This window comes from Acipenser ruthenus, chromosome 6 (assembly GCF_902713425.1).
Source record: "Acipenser ruthenus chromosome 6, fAciRut3.2 maternal haplotype, whole genome shotgun sequence".
NCBI lineage: Eukaryota > Metazoa > Chordata > Actinopteri > Acipenseriformes > Acipenseridae > Acipenser > Acipenser ruthenus.
In genome coordinates this window covers 67,268,224-67,290,626 of record NC_081194.1, presented here as the reverse complement: position 1 = coordinate 67,290,626, position 22,403 = coordinate 67,268,224, and the positions used below count along the sequence as shown (strand labels likewise).

General features: G+C 38.6%; 1 protein-coding gene across 1 annotated transcript in view; it reads right to left on the bottom strand.

Moving 5' to 3' along the window:
* ldah (lipid droplet associated hydrolase) overlaps window positions 1-22,403 on the bottom strand; it is a 111,649-nt gene that overhangs the window by 20,397 nt on the left and 68,849 nt on the right. The window contains exon 5 of the mRNA XM_059025717.1: window positions 8,046-8,286. Coding sequence (XP_058881700.1) covers window positions 8,046-8,286 — 241 coding nt within the window. The remainder of the gene's footprint in view (window positions 1-8,045; window positions 8,287-22,403) is intronic.

Below are 22,403 nucleotides of genomic sequence, written 5' to 3'. Positions count from 1 at the left end.
CTATAAGGACAATATCTTAATGACATGTCTGATGATAGGTCTGAAAGATGCACTTATATTACACCATCTTGATATTTTAAGGCAGACATATGGAGATAGACAACTTGAAATGACAGGCTTCATAAACAAAGACCTTACTTACTTCACACAAGCTTGGCACTTACAGCTATTTGAATATTATGCAATTGCTACAAAAGGCTCCTCTTGTTATAAATCTGTAAAACATTCACAATTTCTGGCCGTGGATACCACAGAATAGGTGTAGCACTTCTATTGTTTCAATTGTAGATGATTCAGATTAAATTTTCATATGTAATCATTCTGCTTGATTCTAAAAATGATGTGAGACCCAGCTCTGATATACCATATTTGGACACACTCCTAATACGCTGAGAAAACTTTAAGGATGGTGGGTATAAGTTTCAGAATAGAACTGATATTTATCTTGCTGTCAGCTTTAAGGGAGATCAAGAGATCTTCCTTCAAAAATAATTTTTATATAGATTTAAAATATATGTGTGTATTTAGGCACGGGATTTCACAATCACTTCATGTGCAGATAAAATGTGTATTGGCATGTGGGCGTTTTGGCCAACGTGCCTGTTTGTTTTGTTTTGTTTTGTTTAAACTTTTTATTTACAATAAACTGGCGCAACTGCGCATTTACTCTCAGTACTGTTGTGACTTCCTTCCTGGTCTGACGTCACCACACGAGCCATCCGTGTCACAGGTCAGTATATCCAAGCCGTCGCAAGGACAAGATTGCCGAACCAGAATGCTACAAGGCTAAGCCAAGAGGCTACCCTGCGCATTACCATTCGGAACCCCAGTAATTAGCTAGGGTGAAAAAATCGAGGGAGAAACTCACCTCTATGACTGTGTTGTAAGGGTTGACTGGGAAACCACCCTAAACACTCTAGTTGCAAAACCAGGATTTTGATGATCGATGACATTAAGCTGTAGAACTTAGTGAAGGTATGGGGAGTAGCCCACACCGCTGCATTGCATATGTCTTTGACAGATGCCTCCTGGAATAAAGCCCACAAAGCTGCCATGCCCCTGGTGGAATGGGCAGTGAGCTTTTCTGGAGGGGGGCAAGTTGGCCAGCTCATAGGCAGTCCTGACCATGTCTGCTGGATAGCTTAGACAGGTCTTGACCATGGGACTGCTGCTTAACCTGTGGGGTCGGTCACGAACATCGCCTCTGGCAGCGGGCGCAAGCAGCTGTGCCAGTCTTTGGTGCTGCTTGGACCTTGGGCGCCAGTTTGCCACTGGTTTACGTGCTGGAGGTGGTCGCTTGGGAAGCAGGTGAACCAGCTCCTTAGTGGATTCCTGCACGCAGTGAGAGCGCTGCAGTATCTCGTCCCTTTGTCCTCATCAGGCACACGTGCCTGGGAAAGCCAAAGCTGCCTGCGGGCAGCTACCAGCGCAGCCAGGTTTCTGCCTACAGCCTGTCCGTTGAGTTTGGACACATGGAGCAGGTTTTTAATTCATCAGGCACAGCTCATCCAGCTGTTGTGGTGAGGACATGTGGTTCTCATTGAGGGGCTGCAGCAAATGCCACTGGTCGGCTGCCATGATGTTATTGTAGTTCCCTAACTGAATAGGCTTGTTTCAGGATTACCTCAAAAACCCGGAACTGCTTCTTAGGGCAGGCAGCATCCTTGGATAGGCGCACCAAATTAGGCGTCTGGACCAGCAATGGAAGCCTCAACCGGCGGAAAATGGGCCAGGCCCAGCTTTACCACATCATGCACTCTATATAGGGCTTCCATTGAACGGGAAACAGCAGGAGCTGTTGCCGGATGGTCCGAAGAAAGACTGGATTTTATGGACAGTATGTCCTCCTGTGGCCAATCTGTGCTTGTAGCTCCATGGGGCCCCTAGTTGGGAAACAGCTGCCCAGAACTTTTCAATCTGCTCCGAGTCTACCGATCACCTGGAATGGCGACTCTTCTTCCTCGTCTGTGGGGGAAGAAGAGAGGATGAGAAAGACTGTTTCCTGCATGGTTTACTTTTCTGGGTGCGTCGTCCATTCTCCCTTGGTGCAGAGCCATGGGGTAAGGATGCAGCCACCTCTCTAAGAGAGGGTGATGGGGAGGAGCGCTGAGCAGGAGTAAGGGATGCAGAATGCTCCTTAGAGCTGCAGGATAACCTCTTCTCAAGTGTGTGCCTGGAGAAAGGGGCCCAAAATGTGCAGAAGCTGCGATTAATCGGTGCCTCCTAGGCATGTTCTGGCCCCAGGCAGACTGGCCTTGCATGTCTCACAGGGATAAAAACCCGAGCATGATGCAAGGAGCAAGCAATGCAATGTACAGTATAGGGTGGTACAGATGTTGCCTCAATCTGTTTATATATATCGACCGGACAGGCCAAGACCCAAGCGGGACTGGTTTGGTACCGGGGCGGTATCTTTGGCACCGGGATGGTACTGGGTTGGAACCAGGACGGTACTGGTTCGTGGCTTTAGGACCAGGTCGATACAGGAATGGTACCAGGTCGGTGACTTTAGGACCGGCTCTATACAGGCGCAGCGTCGGTCTTACCTGACAATTTCCCGTCTTTTTCGGCTTTGACAGCTCTTACTGTCACTTAAAACGTAGTTTTTTGTTTTTAATTGCCATTGTTTTTTTTTTACTGGAATGCTGAGTTAAAATATCTGTATACATATGCAATGGAAAGTACATCATTTTTTTCCATTGTAGGTTTCTCTGTGTAAGTTCTAGGTTTGCAAACCATCTTAGTATTTGCAAAATCCTCTGTTATTAAAGCAAACATTTCCAAGTATGATCACATTTTAAATATATCATACACTTATACATAGACTTGTCATTAATAGACAGTGTATTTGAATTTTCTGTTTACTTATGTGGAGTTTGCAATGACGTGGAATAATAATAATAAAACAAAAAGTTGAAGGGAACAATACTTTACAAATGCATCAAATAACTGCTGTAAAAATTGATGTGCAATATTAGTATAAAAATATATAATTGATCGGACTATTCCATTGGTCATGTTAAGCTTTGTATGTAAGATGAACTAAACCAACACATACTAAAGGTATAGACAATGTCGACCCAGGGGACTTTTTTGACCTGAAAAAAGAAACAAGGACCAGGGGTCACAAATGGAGATTAGATAAAGGGGCATTCAGAACAGAAAATAGGAGGCACTTTTTAACACAGAGAATTGTGAGGGTATGGAACCAATTCCCCAGTAATGTTGTTGAAGCTAACACCCTGGGATCCTTGAAGAAGCAGCTTGATGAGATTCTGGGATCAATAAGCTACTAAAAACCAAACGAGCAAGATGGGCTGAATGGCCTCCTCTCGTTTGTAAACGTTCTTATGTTCTTATGTTCTTATGATAGTGCCATTATAGTAAGAGTGACAGACAGTTTCTTGTTTAAACCCGATTTTGAGGGGTATGTTTTCTCGGCCGTTTCAAAACCGACCAGGACGCCATTTGGCACGCTTGGTGTCTGTGTCACTGAGACTTTTTTTTGGTATAGATTGTGAAAATCCATTCGGTAGTTTTAAAGTTACAGAATTCTCCTATTTTCTGTTCTGAATGCCCCTTCATCTAATCTCCATTTGTGACCCCTGGTCCTTGTTTCTTTTTTCAGGTAAAAAAAGTCCCCTGGGTCAACATTGTCTATACCTTTTAGGATTTTGAATGCTTGAATCAGATCATCGCGTAGTCTTCTTTGTTCAAGACTAAATAGATTAAATTCTTTTAGCCTGTCTGCATACGACATGCCTTTTAAACCCAGGATAATTCTGGTTGCTCTTCTTTGCACTCTTTCTAGAGCAGCAATATCCTTTTTGTAACGAGGTGACCAAAACTGAACACAATATTCTAGGTGAGGTCTTACTAATGCACTGTAAAGTTTTAACATTACTTCCCTTGATTTAAATTCAACACTCCTCACAATATATCCGAGCATCTTGTTGGCCTTTTTTATAGCTTCCCCACATTGTCTAGATGAAGACATTTCTGAGTCAACATAAACTCCTAGGTCTTTTTCATAGATTCCTTCTTCAATTTCAGTATCTCCCATATGATATTTATAATGCACATGTTTAGTGCCTGTGTGCAGTACCTTACACTTTTCTCTATTAAATGTAATTTGCCATGTGCCTGCCCATTTCTGAATGCTGTCTAGATCATTTTGAATGACCTTTGCTGCTGCAACAGTGTTTGCCACTCCTCCTATTTTTGTGTCGTCTGCAAATTTAACAAGTTTGCTTACTATACCAGAATCTAAATCATTAATGTAGATTAGGAATAGCAGAGGACCTAATACTGATCCCTGTGGTACACCACTGGTTACCTCGCTCCATTTTGAGGTTTCTCCTCTAATCAGTACTTTCTGTTTTCTACATGTTAACCACTCCCTAATCCATGTGCATGCATTTCCTTGAATCCCTACCTCGTTCGTGCAGTTATAATAATACCACAATTCGTCTGCAAATTTAACAAGTTTGCTTACTATACCAGAATCTAAATCATTAATGTAGATTAGAAATAGAAGAGGGCCTAATACTGATCCCTGTGGTACACCACTGGTTACCTCGCTCCATTTTGAGGTTTCTCCTCTAATCAGTACTTTCTGTTTTCTACATGTTAACCACTCCCTAATCCATGTGCATGCATTTCCTTGAATCCCTACTGCGTTCGTGCCGTTATAATAACACCACAATTATGCATATAAGAATGCACTGTACCAAATGTCGTTCTTTTAAAGGCTTAAAAAAAAACCCTAACAAACAAAAACCCTTTGTTTAAAAGTAATTTGCAAGTGATCCCAAATAAACCTCCTTGACTCAGACAGAGATCACGGGTTCAGCATCAGGAACGTTTTCTTTGCCCAATGATTTGGGGGAGTTTCTTTGTGCTTGTCTTATCTTTCTTTGGCCTTGCTTAAGATGATAACCCTTAACCCCTGGACCCATTTTGTAAAAGGCTTGTGCAGCTTGCGATTCCACATGTCTGTATTTATTGTACTGACTGGGACAGAAAAGTTGGTTGGTCATTCAACTTAATGAAACAAATAAAACAAATCACCAGTTTCTCCTATTCGTATTAAGTTTGTATTAAGAAATACATACATGATTTTAATCTGCCGATTTTGCCAGTTGATTTTTACATCTGTTCTGAGGCAAAGTGGGTGAAGTGTTTATTAACTACAGGTGGCTTACAGGGGTCGCACAACAACTGTAAATAATGAGACTGTAAACTCCTGAGGTCTACTGCAGCATAACAGTGGTTTAGTTCGCTTCAAGTGAGGTGTCTTCAGGTCTAGAAGATTCTAATAAACTAAAGAAAATGAGTCCCAATTGCAGCGTACTAATCAGAAGATCAAGTAAATGTATTTAGCTGATCTGATCAAGTGGACCAAGTTTGCTGCAATCAGTTCTAAATGATTTCCATTACACGAGAGTAGATGTTAAAACTTCATGCTGATTTGAACTCGGCTCTCCCCAAGATAAGCACCAACTAAGACGTAGCTTTACAGTAAACTAATGTGATCCATATGTGTCTCCATCCATTTGCGCTTCCTTCCATATGATGATGTAGATATCCTTCTGTCTGGTGTTAATGGCTGAAGTGTAATGCTGGCTCCAGGGATCAGCTTATTTTGCCTCCCTGGCGCATCAGCACACACAACGGCTGCGATGCTGGCTCCGGGGATCAACCACAGTGCGGCCTCCCCAGCGCATCAGCATGACAACCGTCTGGATTGAGCTAAGTAGGGTACATCTCTGGGGTTTTCAAGTGGGCACCTTCCATCCTCAGTGTTTCGTCGACTAACCCACGACACCTCAAGAGGGCTCGACGGTGATTCTGGCGTCCCAGCATCACCCCCCTCCGTCCCCCACTCAACTCAGCCCAGCTTACTTACCTGTACATCAGCGTTTCTTTCTTTCTATTGTGCTTGAGATCCCCAGCCAGAATCTTTTCGTCTCAACCACAGCCAGTTGCTGCTCCTCTCTGCTGCTTCAGATAAGTTCTTCACTGTGCGACACAACTCTTGGCCACTGAATCCGACGTCTCTGAGAAACCGGGTTGGTAAACCCGGACTCTCCATCCTCGCTGTTCCGCTTGATCTAGTTTAACTGATTATCTAAATGAATGAATAAACTTTTGGTACTCTGCAATTTGGATCATCAATGGCACTAAACTTACTCCAAGCAAGTGGATCAAACTCATTAATGCCACTGTTGGGCGCAACAAGTGGCACTACTAATTATAATAAAAGGAACACATCAGCAAATGAACAAACATCAGCAAAACTTGCAAACATGTCATTACTATACTAGAAACTGTTTAGAAATAAAGGTAATTAAGACTAGGGATGGGTCAGTGTAGTCGAATACACAATTACACAAAAAAAAAAAAAATCGCATAGCATATTACATATTTGAGTACACAAAAAATACTTATATTAGCTACTAGTAGAAGCAAACCCGTCTTTTTTTAAATGCTGCCGCTTGACAAGTGTTCAAAATCAGTGTTAAACCCTGCGCGATCATGTGAAAATTCTACAGTAAACGTATTGTTTGAAATTGTTTTGCCAATTTTGTTGCATTGTTTTCAGCTAATGTTAACAGATCCCTTGCCTGAGTTCCCCTGTAATGACTGCACCCAGTCACTGTTGCTAGGCAGTCATGAAACAGCTTCCGGGAGCACAGCACTGACTAACTTGAAATTTGTAAACAAATAGATATAGCAAGTGCTAAAAAGGAAGCCTAACTTTAGTAACTTTGAAATTAGAACGCTAATTTAGCTTTATGATGAATATAAAGACATACTAAATGCTAAGCAGAACAACGCAATTACTAATGAGAAAACTGCATGGAAGTAGTTTTTGAACTCTGTGGACTGCAGTACAATGTAAAACATCTACTGTTGACTCTCTGTGAATGGATGGAGTAACGTCCACATTTGCAGTGACCATTAAAAGTACAACCAGATACGTTCCTTGTTTTGAATTATTTACAGGTTATTGAATAAACCAAGTAACTTGAACAAATAAATCTCATCTTGAACATTGTCACTTGATGAACCCGGCCTGCTCTGCCAAAGAGTAAACCTAAACTTTAGCGGCGTACACTTTTTATGCTGTCTGCTGTAGTACACATACGTATTTGCCTTTTATTCTTTATTTCGGGTATTTGAATACACAAACATGATGCCCCCCACCCCCCATGTATTTGAATAGGAAACTATTCAAAATTATCATCCCTAATTAAGACACTATGTCTAAAACATTTAAAAAGAAATATATTATCAGGCATTAATTGGCATATATTATCAGGCATAAAGCTTATGCAAACAACAAAGCAAATGTTGATATGATTAAAATATTATCAATGACCTTGTGATAGCCACAGCCATTAAATGCAGATACAAATTTACAAGCAAACCGTGGCAGGGTGGAAGTGATTGGGTTATAGGTGGCGTATGCTTTCTGTTTCTGAATACTGTTTGTGTGGCAGGGCGAAAGCCCTATCTGTGTAAAGTGTGTGAGGGGGAATGTTTTTGTGCTGTGATTGTTGTATGGTTTTGAAACTTTATAGTAAAGGTGAATGCTCAGCCTGTATTGTTTCAAAACAATATAAAAATCACAGCACAAACACTCCCCACTCCCCACTCCCCACTCCCCACTCCCCACTCCCCACTCCCCACTCCCCCACTCCCCCACTCCCCCACTCCCCCACTCCCCCACTCCCCCACTCCCCAACTCCTCCAACAAATACAGGATTTCTGGCTCCTTTTATACATGTGGCCACTCCCCAATTAGCACCAATTACCTAACTGGGGAATGGCCACACCTGTGCTGGCAGAGACAGATTTAAACCAATTCTAATTATAATAACCCTGCCAATCTTACATTCCCACACACTCTACATGGGCATGGTTTCCACCCTGCCACACAAACATTATTCAGAAACAGAAAGCATACACCACCTATAACCCAACCACTACCAATATTGGTGGTGTAAAGCTACTTATAATGATCAAGTTAGTTTGCTTACCTACACAGTCCACACTAAACAGGGTTACAGAAGCAGGAATAGAAGATTCATCCAGGGACTGCAGGCCTCGCAGCACTAACCTCACCATGGAGGCTTTGATGCTCTCTGGCAGGAAGGAGAGAAAGTAGACAGGGACGTACATAGCGTAACGCAGTTTGCACAGCACAGGAGTCATGAGCTTGCCTTGGGGAGACAATGCCATTCGCTCTATAGTTGGGAAAAGTAGCAGAGATTTCAGAACCTGTAGGAAAAATAAAGAAAAAAAAAACACGAATTCTAAATGATCATTACAACTATCACTGCTACTACTTCTACTGCCTCTGGCACCATATCAAATTTTAGAAATATTGCTCTTTTTGTCTTCTTTTGAAGTGGTGCAGTTTGTCAGATACATTAATAAACGAAAGGTAATTACATGCTGCCTGAAATACCAGGGTTGCTGGGGGCTGGTAGCTTAGTTACACTGGAAACTTGTGTCACACTCCCCTGACATTGCTAGTGAGATGTGAACTGTAGGTGTGGCCACAAGAGGGCACTGCATAGGAAAGGAGTCTTCTGATAAAAACGGATGGCTCACACTACCACAACACAGGAATGCCTGTTTTTCAAGTGCCCTAACCATGAATTGGAGCGCATCCTGCAATTCAGGATCTCTCAAAGGAAAAGGCACTACTGAAAATACACAGACAACAGAAAGTAAGGCCTCAAACAACAGACAGACACATGGACAGATTGTGTGCATGCATCATGCATCAGTGCAAAAAAATAAAAATAACCCCAACATTAATACTGAGTAAGGTTTAATGTATATCATTTTATCAGAAACTAATAACAATAAATGAGGAAAACTACAATCATGTTCCCTATTGCTGTTGTATGCAAATTCTTAATTCTGAAGCCATGAAGCCCACCCCACATATTATAAGGCCTTGTAACCAAGACCACCCAGTTGTTAGAAAAAAAATATATATTGAGAGCTACAAAAATAAAATAGCAAAAAGGAACAACTATTCTATCTTCAACAGAGACAGAACCTGAACCTGCACATCACACATACGGGATTAAATTGATGGGCAAATACTTCAGGACACCACGCCCTGGCAATCTGCAGTTTGAATTATGTTCTCTTGGAGAACTGGCAAAAACTGGACCAAAGTGTGATACAGACCATCACTGATTTATTCAATGCCCAGGAGTCTTTAGACACTAGAGACCAATGAATGAAAGACAGTAGCGATAAGTAGTGTTTATGTTGTCTATTTCCAGTCTTACAGACTACAGCAGCCATAAATATTGAGAGAAGTGTGTCTGACAAATGCTATTTGAGTAATCTGCTTTTCTACAGTACATTTAGCAGAATGTTCCTAAGTTTCAAGTGTAAGCCATGCATCATTTGAAATGGAGGCCGATCATGTGAGAAACCTGCCTCTAAACCGCCAAATAAATAAATAAATAAAATAAAATAAACCAGCCTGCAGCCCTGACATCCTTTCACTATTATTGTTATGGGGGAAATTATTTAAGACATCCGGGAAAGACTATATTTGGAAAAAGCATTGCAGAAAAACAAACAGCAGGAAAACATGTAATACATGTAAAACATCTGAATGGACACTGAACCTCTTGCTGCAGAATTAACACATTTGCCAGTACTGCAACATGGAATACTGTGCAAAACAAACTATAACATAAAGCTAATCACTGTTCTGTTCACTTAAGTAATTAAAGGTACTCTTAGTATCCCTGAACGCTTTGTAGTGCATATGTCAAAGTAGAGTAATAAATGTCAATATAAATAAGGGTGTTCAGATAATATCTACATGTTTATTGTATACATACTGAAACAGACCTGTTTTCATTAATAATCATACTCACTTCCTTTATTTCTGGACTCAAGACTGAAGACCTTCTTTTATTAATGTTTTCTCACATTTCTGTTCCTTTACTCAGTGGCCTCACTCTATCACTACACTTCACTGAAAAAAACAGCTTGGAGAATTTGAGGATGAAATATCCCAACACTTCTATACAGGAAGCACCTGCCAATGAGCAGTCTAGTCATTAGCAAGCAACTGATGGCAAATACTCTGCAGTTACTTCACTTCTTTTTTCCAGTCCTGCTGAGTGTACATTTGTCTTCCCTTTCACAAGATGTTCAACACCTTCATCACCTATATTAAGTTACACAATTTAAAAGTAATAAACTGCAACTGAACACTGACATGGACAGCACTTCACTTTTAGTGACCTAAGTAAAAACATTATTAAGATTCCAAGGGTAATTATAGTACAAGACCCAAAATAGTACCTGCAATCACACATTTTGGTGAATGCTGTGATTAAGGTACTGTATAAACTGGTTATTGTTTTTTTCCAAAATATTCTAGCATGCTGGCTTAACTTGCATTTTGCAAGTGCACAGGCTAGCATTTTAAAATCATTTTCATTGATTGCTCTCTCAATAACAGTGAGATTGAAGTTATAATTCTTTATGTGCATTTAAACCTGTCAAACTCTCGGTTCAGACCTCTTATTCTTCCTGGCTCAAGAAAGTGTGCAGCTGCAAACAAATTACTGTTTACTGTCTGTGCTGGTGGACGGTTAAAGTGCAGTTTACGACAAACACATTCATTTATCTTTACTGTATCCCGTGTTGTCCATATTGCAGCAATTTTTTCTCAACATACTTAATAGTTTTGATATAGAGGATATAGAGTCAGCAATATAACACAACCGGACACAGCAAAGTAATGTAATGTAATACAATGTAATGCATTTCTTTCAAAGTTTGTTGGGTGTTCTATAACACTTTAAGCTCCAATACACTGTAAACCTCTGATTGTCTTCTATCTACTATCTAATAAAAACATCTACTAATTTGAATTTAATCTCAATAATATCTACGATGTAGAGTGGGTAGTGGGAAGAGTGGGTAGGGTTGGCAGAGCTTTGACTGTTCAGACAGGATTGTTCAAAACTGGGTAAAGGCTGATTTAGAGAAAAATGATATCGAACCACTCAGAATTATTGCAAACACCATAAGATAATGGGGAAGTTAGGCCAGAATAAAGAAACAATTAAAGCTATTTACTCTTTAAAGTAATTTTCTACATAATATTATCCGGCAATCACCTAGAAACACTCTATATTATAGAGAAGTCAACTAAGAGATACTATTTGAGGACAGAGTGTTCCAACACCATACAAGTTCAACTATCTCCTATTGTAAACAGATATAAACATTACAGTTTAGTAGTGCACTTAACTCTCGGGATTGCAGGTTCTTTTAAACAGTGTGAATATATATATGTCTGTCGAATATAACACTTACATTGATATATTTCAAATAGCCACCCATGCATACGTTTATTTTTTCATTTGTTGCCCTGGCAGAAATAAAAAGCTATCATCTGTCAGGTGAAACCCACTACATTTTTCAAAGATAACATAATGATGCACTTAATGGTGATCTACAGCCCAAATATGACACAATGTCACATTTATCAAAATTTCTCATTTATGCTGCATGCTGGAACCTGCAGGCACAAATCAGTGAGGTCAAGAGAATCTACTCTATTAACACAGCTGTGTAGAAAAAGTATCCAAGGAACTGTGGATGACAAAACAGACAAGATTTTCTGGTGTTATTCCCATATCAAAGTAAGCCCTTCTAGCCAGTGTCTCCCTGACTACTTTCAGGCAACATTTTAGAGCATTCCACATAATTAATTTGAACCTTGCATGCATTATTCCATGTACTACAAAAAAATGTACCTCATAAATTACAAGAGGCAGTACTTTTCAATTACATTTCACAACATCATATTAATAGCAAAACATATTTAACATCACATATTCATATATTGAAAAACAAAGAAAACACTTACCTATGACTGCATATTCCCGACAGAAAACAAAAAAAAATAAAACTCAGTCGTCTAGCATTCCGTCTATCTAACTTTACTTTCATTTTCAAACTTGCTGTATTGGCTACAACTAAATAAAACTATCCCTGATTGGTTGTTGAAGCCTGATTTAAAGATGAACCAAAAGCTCTTGACAAGCAGCGTTAACTTTGACGTCATACGTAACATTGAAACTTAAGGCTTGCATAGCATTTTGCAGCAGTTAGATACACAATTAATTTAGTATTCTGTTTTTAAAACAATTACAATAAAACAGTACATGTGTACAGACCAGCAGCTACTGTATGGAAATCCTTGACAACATTTATTTAAGGATTCTGGCAAACAATAAGCAATGTAGGCCAAAAAGTCGGTCTCTCAGAGGTGAAAGAACGTCTGACATGGGACACAGGTGATCTTTGATGTGTAAAGCAGCAGTTTTGATGAGAAACAGTTCATCTCCAGTGGGCTGAAGAATGTATCCAAAAGGATGCGGCTGGTTTTCTGAAAGAAAACCTTCTTGGCAAAGGAAAGCAAAATATATGGTTGGATTTAGTCCAGTATACAAACCAATGTTTTTGTTTTATGTTTGAATTCTTAAAATGTATTTTAAACACTGCTGGGGCTGTTTAAAAAAAACATATCACAAAGGTCAGTTCTTCAGTATTTAGTTATTTGGTGCTTTGAAATGAAATGTCAGAATGTGAAAGCTGATATCCAAAGTTTGCCTGAAAAGATATAAAAAGGCCAAAGGCTAATTTTAATGCTCTACTAAACAGTATATAACTACAAGGCAGACTTGTAGGACTCGAGTCTGGGACTCGGAAGCGAGTCACATTTTTCATGACTCGGACTCGAGTCACGGGCGCAAAAGACTCAGACTCGACCTTGTGTGACTCAGACTCGAACATTTGGGCTCCGTGACTCAGTGATATTAAAGACGAGTCCTTTTTTATTTTTCATTACACAAATAATATTAGTTACTAGAAAACCTGTGCACAATAAAAACCTACCCAACAAAATATTATCCAATCACTGGTTAGCCCTGTTGTCTTTGTAGCCAGTCATAGTAAGAACAAGAAACTGGAAGCGAGTTAGGTTGCAGCGTGTCCACCTCCCCCCCCCCCCCCCCAACCCAACCCAACCTCCAACCCCCAACCCAACCCAACCCCCAACCCATCTGCAACTATCGCAGACCAAGTTTTTTTTATCTTCTTTTGCATTAAGTTCTATAAGGAATCAATGATGTAAGCAAGTAAGTACTTATTTCTCTTTACTACTTTAAACCGTGTTCTAAGTTTAAGTACTGTAGAAATACATTTCTAAAACTGCATTCTTGAAAAATAAGTAATTAAATTTTGAGTTTACTAAAAACAAAAACAAATGTAAAATAATAATCTTATAAATTACTTTTAGAGCTCCTTAAATCATATCAGAAAGTCGCTATGTGATTAAATATTTTTTTATGTGCTTTGCTTGTAATCTCCACTTGTTCCCAGCACACGCCATCACTGTTTGCAAGAAACGTCAATAAATTCACCTGGCAAATTCAGTCAAAAATTGCTTACCGTCAAACAGTCAGATATATCAGACTGATCAGTAGGACTGATTCATAGCAAAAAAAAAAAGAACGACAGAATAACTTAATACCACTTAATCTACCAAAACGGAAATGACTTATGGATGCGGGAAAAACACATTAACAATACGCTGTGCAGCGTCAGCCTAGAAATCTGTCTTGTGTTAACTTCATTATTATTATTATTATTTATTTCTTAGCAGACGCCCTTATCCAGGGCGACTTACAATCGTAAGCAAATACATTTCAAGTGTTACAATACAAGTAATACAATAAGAGCAAGAAATACAATAACTTTTGTTCAAGCAAAGTATAAGTGTGACAAACCACAATTCAATAATACAGCAGATAATAGTGATAGTTACATCAGGATATGATTAAATAGTGATAGTTACATCAGGATATGATTAAATACAAAGTACTACAGGTTAAACACTTGGCAGATTACAGTATTCTGAAGTACAGGATTAAATGCAGTAAAATAGGGGGCAGATAAGAGCAAAATAAAGCACATTTACATGAAGGGTGATAGTGTCCCAGGATACAAACAGAGGAGTTCTACAGGTGCTCTTTGAAGAGGTGAGTCTTAAGGAGGCGCCGGAATGTGGTCAGGGACTGTTTTTGTTCCATTATGAACCTACACAAAGGGGAAATACCAGGGGTGGCCGGTTGCAGTATTCGCTTGCTCGCCGAACCCCCAGTCTCTTATTAATGAACTGCGCTTCCCTTCTTCTGGTTGATGTGGGTTTTGTGCATTTCATTTCCCCCTCTCACGTGACACTGGCACATCAACAAGACTGGACAGTGCTTCCTCCACTGAGATTGCCCCCCTGGACCCCACCTCCTCACCTGCATCTGAGGTGTGAACACCCAAACATTTTGGCCACAAACCGCCTATGTAGTGGTACTCAGCACACCGTGCATGCCTTCAGCTAATAAAGCAGGGAAGCGCCCATTCAAATCTGATAAGCTATGCTGTTTTTAGTCTTTCATATTTTTTTCATTTAATTTATAATATTTTCCAGTCTTTTACATTGTTTTTAATGTAATTTATCATATTTTTCCACCATTAAGAAAATAGTATACAAATATTTATCATATGCAATACATTGGTCTTGTACATTTGTTTTTTTTACTTGTGCAACTTTGCGGTGGACTTCTCGTGAATTGTTTATTTCTTTTTAGAGAAATTAATTGTCTGTTGTCAGTTTAAGTTTGCAAAAAATAATGTATCATTAATGATAAATGTACCTCTAGACAATAGGAAAACACACATCAGATCGCAATTGATTGCACATGTACCAAAATCTGACAGCGCACAACTTGCAATCTGACATCGTACCACTTTCTAACGCTACAATGGCTCTATGGTCCTGATCATGGCTCCTATCAAAGTGAAAAACAACGTCCACAAACTTGAACTTGAAGCTTATCTATAAACTTCAGGTACAGTCAAACAGTATTCCAATTCCAAATGAAAAGAAGATAGCGACAGATCAGTTGAAAAAGGCATGCAAATAGAACAATCTAGCTAGAAGAAATACATCGAAAATATTTTTTTGTATTTTTATTTTTTATTATTTGTGCCTTTTTCCTTAGTGATATCAGACAACCTTCGTTAGGTAAACTGTTCCCTCACTACTACCACTAGTTTAATGAAAATTGATTTGAGTTTGTTTCAAGGACTCAGACTTGAGACTCGAACTCGAGGTTTGAGGACTTGACTACAAGTCTGCTACAAGGTAAATGTACAATATTTAGGTATTTATCCACACAATATGATCTGTGTGACATTGCATTCCAATTTATCGACAATAAACATAACTTTCAAACACATTATCGACAATTCAAAAGGTGCAGAGGGATGAACAACATTTTATACAGCATGCTATTTTTCGGAATTTTTGCTTGTTTGTTGTTAAAACCAGTCTACTCACACTATCGCCAGGTCAAATCAGTTTATTCAAACACATAACTTGACTCTTAGGCAGGTTGAAACAGCTAAACAGTTAAAAAAAAAAAAAAAAAAAAAAAAAGATATACTTACAGCATTAGAAGCTGAATGAACTCACTTAGCTGAAAGCTTTGTATTTCTTTGTCTCTTCAAAAATACTGCTTGTAAAAACACACTGCTATAGTCATTCTCCTGGGAACTTTATCTCCATTCAAATAGTTCTCTAAATTAGAGCCTTTTCTCCACCTTTTCTTACTTGACGTTTACTAGAAATTTAATTTCACTTCTGACAAAAACACTTTCATTAAAATGTCTTAACAGCAATAACAACAATATGCCATGTGTATAAAATATTATGGTTCATAACATCCCAGCTGTGGCGAAGAACATAAAAAATATACAATTATTTTTGTAGACAATAAATTGGATTTAGTACTTTACTTTCAAGAAAACTGGATTTTTAAAAATGGTATAACCAGAAAAGTAGTGTTATTCAGTACACAGCAATGTAGACCACAATTCATCTGTCCAGCAACTACACGATAACATCTACTGTACAGTACCTACATATTGTGATAGCATCCTGTGGGAGATAAAAACATGCTTGTTTTGTCATGAGGTTCTGTACTTCCACATCCTGTTCTTTGGGGCTATTCTTTGGGCATAGGTCTGCTTGGGGTTACTTCTTGGTGTACAGTGAAATTGACCTGTTTTTCTTACTGTACATATGACCACGTAACATGTTTTTGAAACACCTCTCACAAGTGTAAAGAGCTAGCTTCCTCATCAGCTGGGATCCTATGAATCTGTTTGATGTGGAATAACACAGATTTTCAATGCTGTCTGAGAATTTTACATTTGGAGCAGGGCAAAAAACATGCAAGGCTTTGTTTGTTGGTTTGATACACTTCTCATATATAATCATCAACACAGGCAAATTTGCTTTACATTTACGTAAACATATTTGTTCAATAAAACTGCTTCTGGTGTACAGAGGTCAAGGTTGAACGAGGCGAATCCTGTGTTAACTGTTACTCAATAGTACTGCTTGTGTATTTATTTTATTATATTTATTTTAATTGCAGAATAACGCAGATTTGTATTGTTTTTTATTGGATTTTTTTTTTTTTTTATTGTGGAAAACTAGGATCCCTGCTCCTTAGATATGCTGAGCAAATCTTTCTTTCTTTCTGACATCGTATCTCATTTTAAATAATCACATTTGATAATTCAGTCCATATAAGCTTCATGAATAAACAAAATTACAAACTATATTAAAGAGTACAAACATCAAGTTATCCACTAAACTTACCATTTGGCATGCAAGGATTGCTGAATTAAACAAATGTAAAAATAAAACATGTTGCATGTGGAATGCTTGGGAAGCCCAGAGAAAAACCCCACTGAACACTGTTTTAGATTAATATTAAAGGATGTTGGCATTTCAACTTCCACATGAATAGAACCACTGAGCTAGAAGTGGGATTCGCTTTTTTTTTTTTTTTTTAATCGACCGTATATTTTTATAAATCCTGATTAAAGTCATCTAGAGAGTTATAAATGCTTGGAGTGAAGGGTATATGTATTTCATATACCAGCTTTACTTCCCATAACCAGCTCCAGAGATACAGGACGTTCAGAATGTTTGTCTAGCTATGCTGTCCAACCAAAACAAGAAAAAAAATGACATTGCTTAAAGAGTAAATAGCAGGGTTCTGAAAAATATAGTGTTATAAGTCCCCACGTGTTGCTACAACTATTTAAATAATATATCTGTAATTTTTCTTTTCGTTGTTACTATCCTGACAAGTTTTTACAGTAATAAATTTAAACTCTCGCTCAAAGGTATTTTCAAGATGTCTGCTGAGTGGACTCGGGTTTGAGATCAGAAGTGTGTCCTCTCTCTGATCACTGACAGGAGGCAATTTTTCTTTTCATACCCGAATTTATAAAGAGACACGCCCAGTGTTCCCAGAATGTGCTCCGGGCTCCAAAATTGGAGTCGGAAGAGTCTGTTGGAGCTTGGAACAATCATGGAGTAGAGGAAACAGTTGGATTACACCATGACAAACTACATTTCTTCTATATGAACTATAGTAGTATATGAACATTACAAATGTCTGCTTCTAGGGCTAACATCACGGTTGAGTGTAGTAGTAGATAGTTCCCAAGAGGGTGTGCAGTGACGTGTAGGACACACCCCAGTGAAAGTGACGAGCGTGTGGTTTCAACCGAGGGACTATTTGGATGAGAAAAAAAAAAAGTTATTTTACATGTTGTAGCCTACTGTACATGTAGTATAACTTGCTATTGTGTCCAACTAAAACAATAAACATGGCTTGCACTTGTTTTTACTGTATATTGCAAAACAAGGCCCAAGTTTTCTCCCATGTTAGCCACATTACTCAGAAATGAATATGGCGTGTAACCCTGTTGTTGTCAATTGCTATGCATTAACTATTTTAGCAGTGAGTGATTGGATTTATTTTTTTAAACATCTAGTAACACTGCATGTCTAAAAGATTGCATGAAAACAGAAATAGTATTAACATCATATTATTATAATTTATATTATATTTAAAGGTTATTTGCTACTCTTTCTTAACTCGATGGCTGTCCCTAATTGCTTGTGTGCAAAGGCTGTGTGAGCAGTGGGAAGACTTAACTGATTATTTCCAGCTGCTTGTCCCACAAGAAAAAAATAGCATCAGTGGAGAGTGGTGAAAGAAATGAAGAACCCATACAACTACCTGTACTACACTGGCCTCAACTACTAGCTAGGAAAGATCACAGAGGTTAATGTAGTGCTGCAGGGAAATACTGACCTCTGTAAGTCAACAACAACTCTGCTGGATCTTCTGCATACTCTGATAAGCGCAGTCTCCCCTGGTACACGGAAGCCGGCTGATTTCTGGCAAAAGGATGTGTCACAGTTGACCCTGCTCATGTCACAGTCTGTTTATCTTGGCATAGATTACATGAAGCAAAGGTAAAGTTCAGATGTCTGAACTGAATTTGTTGAAAAAGTCCTTCTTCAAAATGATTCAAACCACAATCAAAACTTTACAAACGAAAGTTGCCAACCAGCACCTTACAGCAAACAAGCTAGAACTACTAAGCCCGTCACTTACAAGTTATTCTGATGGGTCTGTGTCCTGCCTTCCTACCATTTGTGAAGGGAAGGCGCAGCCAACTGATGATCAGTGGAGATTACTGCCACATCTTAAAGTCTTAATGTTCCTGTTGAGCAGGAGTAGCTAGCTGCCATAAGCATATTGGATCAAGTTTGGTGGTTTGAGAAATGCAGCAGGTACACTTCTGACTGCAGAGTTGGCAGACTTCATGCTGACTGTACTGTCACTACCCCATGCTAGCGCTGAAGTTGAGCAGGTATTTAGCCAAGTAAACTTGGTTAAAACAGACTTGCGCAATCGTCTCCTTGACAGTACAGTTGATCAGCTGCTGAATGTGAAGTTTGGATTACGACGGGCCAAGATGTGTTAAACCTTTTAGCCATCAGCGGAGATGAGTCAATCCATGAATAGTTACATTTATGAGACTAGTAAAGTGGAGGAAGCTGAAGTAGAGAAAGAAAACATGGATATTGCAGAGTGATTGTAAAAAAAATTAATAGACTGCCAGTTACCTGAAAAGGTTTTTCCTGACATTTGCTTCAATATTTTAATATTTCAGTTTTTTTCTTTCATGTTTCTAAAGTACAAAACAAAAACTACAAAACTGCAAAAGAGAAAAAGGAACTGATTACCTAGTTTAATAAAACTCTAAGATGTTATTTTTGTAATGATTTATCAAAAGAAATTACAAATTTATTGATAGAGTACTGCATTGTTGTACAGTTGTTAAACAAAAAAAAGGATGTCAAATCTTTCTTGTGTTGGGTTTGAGTAGTGATATTACATACATATTTAGAGTAGTTATGTATACCTTAATGTAAAAATAAGACAAGTTGAAATGCGGTAACCTAATAAATACTTTCCCGACCTAGTCGTTTAAATAATATTATCAAACCATCCGATTTATTTACATTTGAAAAGTACAAACATGGGTCTTTTTCTTCATATCGGCTTCAGGCAAAGTGAATTTTCTACATCCTGATGGCGTTGTATCTAGATATAGACAGATAGATAGTTAGCTATATAGATAAATAGATAGATAGATAGCATAACGCTACTCTTTAAATTAATCCCTTTCAGTCGTGATGGGATTGAAATCCAGTTTTGGGACAGCCGGCAACCAGCGCTATTGAAATAGTTCCTGATGCCTCTGAATTGATAGAGCATACCCATCACCTTCAGAAAATAAATGATGCACTTCATTCATTGCAGGCTGACCTGCATCTGTCTTAATATTCATATCGGATTGCCACAGCGTTGACCTTCTAATTCTCTGCACCTCAATCCACTTGAAGGATGCAATTGTCTGGCAAGAAATCTCAGAAAACCCTGCAAATTTTGTACACTCCATGCTCAGGTGTGTTCCAGCTCCCCTTATGGGAGTGGGGATGGTTGAGGGCCAGCTCCAAGGGTGAATAAGAGTAATACCTGACCAGTAAGCGGTCTACATTACATACAATATCTGTCCTGATCCACACATACAGCATGCATGGCCACACAGTACATTACTACAACTTTTGAGGGGCATTTAGTGATAAGAAATAACACTTACAAAGGGTGCAAAAAGGTTGCAAAGACATATGGGAGTTATCCTAGTAGTTTGCTCTTTTGAGGACCACTCAATCTACTTCATCATATGCTGCTCAGTCCGGGGTATTTTAAAGGAAACCCTGTTGATTCACTTACATTAGATCATGTTCATCCAGCTCCAACACCATTGCTCTCAGCACTGACTTTGTGTTTTTCTACAGTATCTTAATCCCAGTGATAACATCACTTAGTTTGCACGTTACCATTAACAATGTTTATTTGTATCTGAACTCGGCTCCCACTAATTGCTTCAGTGTGAAAAATTAAACCTGTCCCTCAGAAGTCAATGAACAATGTTCTCATCTGCAACGGATAATCACAGAGGCTTGTTTTGTTTACTCAAAACTTCAGTCTTGGAGTATGTTTTTTTTTGGATGCGATTGTACTTCTACTAAACAGATGTACAAGTATACAATATGATTTAATGAAAATTGTAGTATTTTTCTTTTTCTTCAAGACAGCTTTCAACCATAAATATTATGTTGTGCAAAATAAAGCGGTGGAAATAGCCAGTACCCTTTAATACAAAAAATGAGCAATACTTTGTCTGCTGCTCACAATGGGAAATGGGAAATCTTGTAGGAAGCGGTTCACAGGTGGCGACAAGCTCTTCTCTCCTTTTTATTGTGGAAATTAGAGAACATAGTAAACCCCCCCAAAGAAAAAAGAAAGAAAAACACACAACTAGAGCAGACAATTCATTTTACATTTTTAAATGTCTTGGTGAAAGCAATTAAAAAAAGTTGACATTCACCTCAGGAAGTCTGGGTTTGAATCCCATATAGTTCCCAAGGAAAATGTTGCTGGTGTCAAATTATACCTCAGTGAACAGTATTCTACATTCACAAAACAACCTCACAGGTTGACACAATTGGCACTGGGCAATTCAGGCAATCATAACAGGAACCTGGTCTTGTTACTGGATTAGCATACAACCTGTGCAATTGTTAATCATGGGAGACTTCAATCGGTAGGTACTAAAAAGGTATTTAAAAAAAAAAATGTGACAATTCACATCACATGGATAAAAGCCCAACCATGTATTATTACAACCAATATTAAGAGAAAAATCATATGTGTTCTGTTTAAATAGCTTTGAAGAAAACACTGAAAACTATTAATCAGAGGTCTATGTCCACCCATATGAAATGTACAGTGGCCATGAATAATAATGAAGTGTTTGTGCTCGGGCGTCTGCTAAGAAATAAATAATAATAATAATAATAATAATAATAATAACAACCTTGTTTTATCCATACCCCCCCCCCCCCCCCCTTCACTGAAACATGAAACCTGTTAACAGTAAATGTATCCTTTTCTTTTGACAGCAGCTGACCAAGTGCGGCTGGGACAGAGATTTCCAAGCTAAGGAAAATCAAATTAAACGGGTGTCAATCATACTTGCACTTTCCTATTATCTCCATCCTTCTTAGTCATAGCATGTTGTCCACTTAGCTGGACAGAAACGACTCAGACTGAAAATAGCGAAACCTGTTGTATATGTTCTGAGCCCCTGAAAACTCAACGTCGAAAAGGAGCAGATAACAACAGTAGTTGGAAACTTAATTCTCCCAGTCAAAAGCTTCTGGACTACTACCAAATTTAAAAACATCTTTAATCATTACACCAGCAACAAAGACAATGTTCCATTCCTCTGAGAGTGTAAGACATTACATACCCAATTCTTTATCATTGTTCATGAATCAGTGGCATCCATTGTTTTCATGATTCTTTTCTCCTTTGGACCACCTTTTGCAGTGCTTAAGCATACTTTTACTGACCCTGCAATTACAAGCTGGAACCGGACACTTCAGATCATCTCTTATTTATTTATTTATTTTTTTACTTCTGTTCCTGTGCTTAGCAACTGCTGAATCTCAGTTCTCTTCTCAGAACTGAGTCAGTGAAATTGGATAACCAAGCATTATGGAGATCAGAAAGTAGCATGAGGAGGAATATGATGTTTGACACGTTATCACGAGGATTAGGTTTTTATCACTCATCTGTTACGGTACATTATGCCTGCTTAGCTGTGATTAGAGTACAACAATACACGGTGAAATTTATACTGAAGAGAAGACAGGTTGGCACATTTTCACTCTAAATACCAGAATGTCATGGAAATACCCTTTAAATTAGGGTATTGAGAGATGTTTTATCCAAAGTAATGACAGAAGCCAATTACACTATCTAAAA